General features: G+C 38.6%; 1 protein-coding gene across 1 annotated transcript; it reads right to left on the reverse strand.

The window, feature by feature from the left end:
* Window positions 1-6,873: 6,873 nt before the first annotated feature.
* LOC131232360 (uncharacterized) lies at window positions 6,874-7,356 on the reverse strand. The gene has a single exon (XM_058228590.1). It carries the CDS (start codon window positions 7,354-7,356, stop codon window positions 6,874-6,876), a length of 483 nt encoding a protein of 160 aa, XP_058084573.1.

A 7,356-nucleotide genomic window follows, 5' to 3' on the forward strand; every position in this document is an offset into this window, starting at 1 on the left:
AATGAGGAGTTGGATTCCATTAATGAGCATGCGGTTCAATCTCTTGATGAGAATATCTTGATGACTGTTAAAAGGAATGGTGAAGATACATGGGTGTCTTTTAAATATAGTGATGATGACACACCTTCCTTACATGACACACAGGATTTCAATGATGAGGTAAATGTTAGTTTATTCGAACCTCAACCAAATTTAGGAACAGAATGTGAGGAAGGCGATCTCATCCCAAATGTGCACTGCACTGAACTAGAATATGATGAATATTGGGACGGCGATCCTGAATGTGCAGCCACAGTTCCCCTGGAATCTATCTCAAGGTTGGTCCAGGTCCATGATCAAGATGTACACAAAGTGGTCGGTCATAATGAGTCACTCCCCTCACCTGACATGTCTGATTTAAAGGTAGAGGATGAGCTCCTTACAACCGACCCTTTTAACTCTTGTGAAACATGTTTGGACCACGCCTCTGAATCGAATGATGATGTGATTTAGGAGAAGGACGAGTTGCTCGCTACGACCCTGGAATTTGAAACCACTCAATTGAGGCCACCATCTGAGCTATACACGTTTGACAATTCAACGCCTCGATTGAGTAGTCTCAATAAACAAAGTGATCACATCGATGCTTACCCTATTGATTTTCAATCTGTCTGTGCAGGAATGGAGGAAGAAAGCGTACATCCGGCTACTTTCAAGGATGATGGTTTCCTTAGGCAGATCATCACGAGCTACAATATGAAAAATAAGTCACACTCAGCTGAACTTTCCAATTCTTGGGATTGCTTGGCACACTTTGCAGGTTCAAATGATCCCATGTCAAAAGATAAAGTAGATCCCTTGCAAGACAATATCTTGGTAGTCATCACTGACCGAGAGAACCCTTATTTTGAAGCCCCTTCTTCCCTTGATCTTAAACGTCTACCATTAAAGGAGGAAGAACCGACAATGGAACCGAAGTCTGATACTTCGGAATGTGTTGAGATTACATCACTTCTTAAAAAGTTTTCTAAACTTTATTTACGTGTAGTCTCTGATTCACCATGGAGTACTAACGTTGAAACTTCTTCTGTCACAGGTGAATCGTATATACGTTGGATACCTCAAGCTATTCAATGGAAAATTTCTTATGAGGTACATAAGTCTCTATGGAAAGTCATGCTCCAGGGCGCACAAGCCTATTGTAAAAAGGGCTTTTGGATGATCCTGTTGAGGAACTTACTAAGAAACTTATCAAGATATTGGCCGGAAGAGGAACCTTGCGGTATGATCGAATAGTTTTTCCCTGCATTCATAGGACTAGGGTAGTTTGCTTCATGCTGTTTTAGGTTAATTTGTTGTTTGGCTGAAGGCTTAAACTTAGCGCTCCTGGGAGGCAACCCAGCTTTTCATTCCATTTCATTTTCCTAGTTAGTTAATTCAATGTTTGTGGGTAACATTGCTGCAAACCCTCACGAGACTACAACTCGTCCACTAGGGGCAACCTAGGGGTTTAAAGGCTTGTTGCATACGCTAAATGCAATCGAGAGCACCTGTGAAAGTGGTGTAGGTAGGATTTTATTTTTATTATTTTTATTTTTCTTCTGTTGGTTTCTCTCTTATACTTACCCGCTCTTATGTAGATATCTTTGGAAAGCCTCTTGATTCTTTCGTCCAGGTACTATCTTTCCATCACTCCTCTTATATTTTCGTTGTCCCATGTGCATTGCATGCTTATTTCTTTTACATTGAGGACATAGATTTTCAGTTGGGGGTGGGAGATTAGGCTACCTAATCAGTGTTTTCTTGGTCTTAAGCAGAAATTGTGAAATTTTTTTAAAATTTTCTGGAATTTCGTATGAATTCGAAGTGATTTTGACGGCCATCTTGGATTTAGAATTACAAGATAAGTGATGTTGGTAATTTATGACTCTTGGATTCAGTATCTTTTAGATTTCACAGTTAAGTTTGAATTGTTAATCCATGATTAGAGGTTTTAAACATTGATTGAGTCATGATTTCACAAGACACATCTTGCTTTCACATAAAGGTTTCAGTTTGATATGGAAGGGTTAATTTGGTAATCACTAAGCATGTAAGGAACCAGCCTGAAAAATTTGCCCGTCATGATCAATTGAAGAAAAAGAAAATACCTACGAAAAATAAAAAAAATAAAAAAAATAGATACCTTTGTAAAGGGTTGTACAAATAATCTTCTCCATAGGTTTGCTCCTTATAGGTGTAGATTTAATTCCCCATGGATGATATGTGAAAAGGGTTGGGTGTACGATCTTTACCATAGGTTTGCTCCCTATAGGTGTGCATTCGATTCTCCTCTCCCTCGATGGAAAAATCAAAAGCGAGAAGAATGAAAAGAAAGAATTGTAAGGCAAGTTTTGGTTTAGGTTTTGAGTGTCCTGAATGCTCTTTTAATTATCAATGTTATCATAGAAATTATCTATTGGATTTCTTAATGATGATAAGCCGAGATTTCATTATACACTCATGGTACTCATTGTTTAGAATTGTTCTAATTAATGCATAAATACTTTAAACTTGATTATGAAATTTATTGTGCGCTTGATTCTAGGAGGAAGTAATGCCCAACAGTCATGCATCTTAGAATTTTCGTATCTAGATTGCTTTTCAAAAATCACTTGAGTTCATAGAGATTGTCCTATAATTCTCGATTTATTTTTCGCATACTTTGCTCGGGACTAGCAAAATGCTGGTTGAGGGTTGTGTTGAGGGTCGAATATTGCATATCAGACCCCGATTACTACCTGATTTTACGTACACGATAATGCCTAATATTATAATTTAATCGTGTTTTTGTTGCAGGATGTAATAAGGAGCTTTGATTGAAAAAGAGTATTAAAAGCATGGATTTAATGCTCTGAAGTCACCAGAGTAAGGAATGGACTCCATGGGACCGAGATCGATGGATATACACGCCAGAGATTCGAGAAAATTGAGAAACTGAAGCTTAAGTGGCCTGAAAGTTAGTCAAAATGCAAGATCACAGGGTTTCCACCATCCACTCGGCGCGAAACTTCATACATGGCCTGAGGACCATAAATTAACCGTACACGTCAAATTTCAGCCATTAGATCCTTGTGGAAGTGGCCCAACAGAGAGATCAGAGGATAATAACCATTAAGAAAGCATCTTGGACATCCTTGGGAGATCTGGACCCAAACTAAACTGATGGAAAGAGCACGAAAAATGGTGGATATTTGCCAAATTTCACTTCTTTTGGATGGTGCAATCAGGAGATACTGACGGCAGAAGATATAACAAAAGAGAATGGCAAATCTGTAAATCATGCATGGCTTATGTGCAATTATATTTTTAACGGTGAATGTTGTTCATACATCGGTTAAGCGTGTGGCCCACCCTGAAGTCAGATCTACTTTAAACTGGAAGCCATGGGCCAACACTATGTACAGGAGCTGATGGAGGGAGTGAATTTCTAGGACAGGCATCATAGTGGACCCCACCTACTTTTTGCGCAAAATATCCAAATTGAGAAGTTTCGCATGTCCAGTTACGAGACGTGTTCCACTGAATTTTGATAGTGGGCCCCACCCATCATTCCATTAGATGATCTGACCCGTCCATTTGCTCTGGAGGATGGCCAAGACCCTGGATATGATTCCTTTCTGGTCCCATACAAGTGATCGTGTGAATTTCTTATCCAAACAGAAGACGGACGGTGCAATGAAACGTTCCGTGGGCCACACCGAATCTAACCCAAAACCAGTCAATTCTACATAGTTTTTCGAGCAGAATCTAATGGACGACGTGGATCTTTCACATGACACCAAGAAGTGGGGCCCACCAACGTCCAACGTAAGCTCTGTTACGCACGCCGTCTTCTGCTGTGCGTAAAGGCTACGCATGCAAGATCTATAAGAAGAAAGAGAGAGAGGAAGCTTGAAAGAAAAGAAAAGCTTGGCGTGGGCAGCCGTGGAGGCAGGGAACGTGAGCAAAAAGAGGAGGCTTTGGGCTGGACGTTGAGCACAGTTTGGAGCTGGACGTGGAGCAGGGAAAGAGATAGAAAGGAAAAGGTTTTTTTTCTTTATTTTTGTTTAAAGGTAGCCACATCATGATGGGCTAATCCTCTTAACTAGGGCTAAGAGGTGAAGCTTGTATTGAGATGGGAGACTCGATTTGTTGATTTAATTATTTAATTGTGAATTAAAATTGATTATGGTTTAATTATTAAGGGATGTTTGTAGTTTTTAATGGTCTATTGTGACTGAAATTACAATGGGTCTGAGATAGCTTTGAGCATGTTCCTTTCTTTTTATGTTTATGACGTCAGGAAGCCTTGTTGTTCACCATCATCTCATGGGCATGGTCGGATGACGGTACCCTTCCTAACTTTCATGCACTATTGATTGGTTGGTAATTAGTTTAATCCTGTTGTTTGCTTTCTCTCCTGGGCATGGTTAGATGATGGAATCCATTCTAATTCATATACCTTCATCTCTTGAAACCCAGATCAAGTAAGTTCAGTTTAAATTCAATAATTCTTGATGTAGGCATAAGATCTCCCTGATCTCTACAAGTGGATCCTCTGAATCCCTAGTTTCCTTTCTCTAAATTCCTTAAGTTTTCGATAATTATTCCACCATTATTCATTAAATTCTATTTGATTGAGATTACATCTTTTGCTAGTTCTAGATCTAGTTAGTTACAGATCACGTACAAGTTTCTGTCCCTGTGGATTCGACCTCGGTCTTACCGAGTTTATTACTACATCACAACCCTATACTTGGGGAGTGAACAGGTATAACTAAAATGAAGAGGTTTCTCTCTTTCATTTTCAAAATGAAGGATGTTAGACAAGTGGATACCATAGTATTTATCAAAGTTAAAAAACATAGTGGGAGTTATGCATTATGTCAGTCTCATTACCTTCAGAAGATACTAAACAAATTTAACCACTTAAAAATCAAAGACACAAATACCCTATTTGATCCAAGTATCAAATTGTAAAAAAAATGATGGAAGTGCAGTTGCACAACTTGAGTATGCTAGTGATATAGGCAGTTTTATTTATGTTATGAAATGCACAAGATCGGATATAACATACTCTGTGAGTAAACTAAGTAGGTTTACTAGTAATCCCTGTGCAAAACACTGAAAAGCTATTGGTATGGTTCTTGATTGCCTTAAAGCAACAAAAGAACTAGGGTGGTTATTCTACTCAAAATTTTCAGTAATTTTGGAAGAATATACCGATGCAAGTTGGATATCGAGTATAGGAGATAATTAGTCCACAAGAGAGTGGATATTTACCTTAGGAGGTGCAACTGTCTCTTGGGGATTTATGAAAGAAACATACATAACACACTCGATGATGAAAAATAAGTTTATAGCTCCAACTACAATAGGTAAAGAGGTGAGTGGATCTTTTACTAAAAATCTCATTTTGTGCAAAGCCTATACCTGTTGTTTCATTTCATTGTGATAAGAAGCCACTCTAGCAAGAGCTTATAGCAGCACATATAATGAAATTTCCAGACACATAAGTGTTAGGTAACCCCAAGTGCATAGCTGCAAAGAAGTAATAACTTGATGAAATCGAGCTCGATTCATAAGGAAATTGGTGATGACACAATTCGAACTAATCAGGTTGTTTGGATTTTTAATCCAGTAGAGAATTGAATAAAGGGTTTAAAAAATAATAAAAGATTAAGGTTTAAGGAATCCACTTATAAAAATCGTAGTATATAATTTACTGATTTAACTCTTTTAACTCAATTGGAATCGAAATTCTATCATATCCAATTGGATAATAATTCTATTAAACTAGTTATAAAAACCAACAAAACATGAATTCAATTGAACGGTTATCTCATGAAGTGCTCAGAACTTAATTGTAGGGAATCAAGAGCATATATTATAACAAAGGTCTACAATATATCAATCAATTATACAGATTGATTTATTTTCTAATCAAACTAAGCAATTGCTCAATCAAAACGTCTGATATGACTGAAGTTCACAATGAATCAAAGAAATAAACAACTCAAAGACTTTAAAGTAAAATCTAAAGCAATTCCATCTAATATCACAATTCAAACCATTATTGTTGAATCAAATAAACTAAATACTATAACTAACTACAAGCTTCATCCCTTAGCCTTAGCTAAGAGATTAGCTTAGTATGGCTAACATCCTATGACAAAAGAAAATATGAAAAAAAAAATAGAACCAAATGATTAAAAAAGAAAGACAGTTTCATGGAAGCTCTGCCACCCATTGCTCTCTCTCAAGCCCTAATTCCTCCTTATAATGGGCTAAAACATCATTTTAAATAAAAAGATTCTACATCGACTTTGCATCGACTTTAATTTTTTGTACTTTTGTTACGCTTCGGTCGCACCAATGATAACCTTCTTCTCATCGGAGTGGAGCCTACTTAACTTTTAGTTACAGTCAAATTTCTTCAAAACATGTCTGAACTCTTTCTCATTTTGGTCGCACCGAACTTTCCTTCGATAACACCAAACATTACTTTGGTCACACCTAAAATTTGAGCTGAATTTACTCCTTTTTTTTTTTAATTTAAAGAAGTAGGGGAAGACCCCACTTGAGATATATTGACAAGAAAAAGATTACGACCTAGCATTTCGAGGGGGGGGGGGGGGGGTGGCATAAAAGACAAGACCCACCTATCATATGGGCCAATAGGAAAACACTACATCCTACAATCATTTACACCTCCCTGACTATGATACACCACCCAGCCTACTAACTCACCAAACAACCTCAAGACTTTAGCGACCTCCCACAGGGAGCTACACATAGGCGCAGTGACAGAACACCAAACCCGGAGGAGAGAGCTAACTTCTCCCCACGCTTCTAACTGCGCCTAAGCCCACTTTATCGAGTAGAGGAACCCTTGACCATGCTAGGAAGGTTGGCCATGACGACAATCTGGGCTGAATTTTGACTGCCACTGCCCAATCGAGCCATCCCATCCACCGACCCATTGCCTTCCCTGAGGATGTGATCAAACTTGACCTGACCATTAATGCAAATATGTTTGATCCTATCCAGATAATACTTCCATTTCCAACCAGAGACAGAGGTCCCTGATAGGAAATTAATAACCAGCTGGGAGTCAGATTCAATAACTACGTTGTATAAGCCCTTAGTGAAGCAGATGTGGAGCCCGTCGTAAATGGCCCGGATTTCCGCCCTAGTGTTAAACGCCATCCCATAGCCTATGTAGTAGCCGAAGATGAAGTCCCCTTTATCTCCTCTGTAAATGCCCTCGCCACCAACCAAACTAGGATTACTCGTGGAAGACTCATTAGCGTTCAGCTTCACCCAGCCGGTGAGCGGCTTGAACCACTTAACCAT

This window comes from Magnolia sinica, chromosome 18 (assembly GCF_029962835.1).
Source record: "Magnolia sinica isolate HGM2019 chromosome 18, MsV1, whole genome shotgun sequence".
NCBI lineage: Eukaryota > Viridiplantae > Streptophyta > Magnoliopsida > Magnoliales > Magnoliaceae > Magnolia > Magnolia sinica.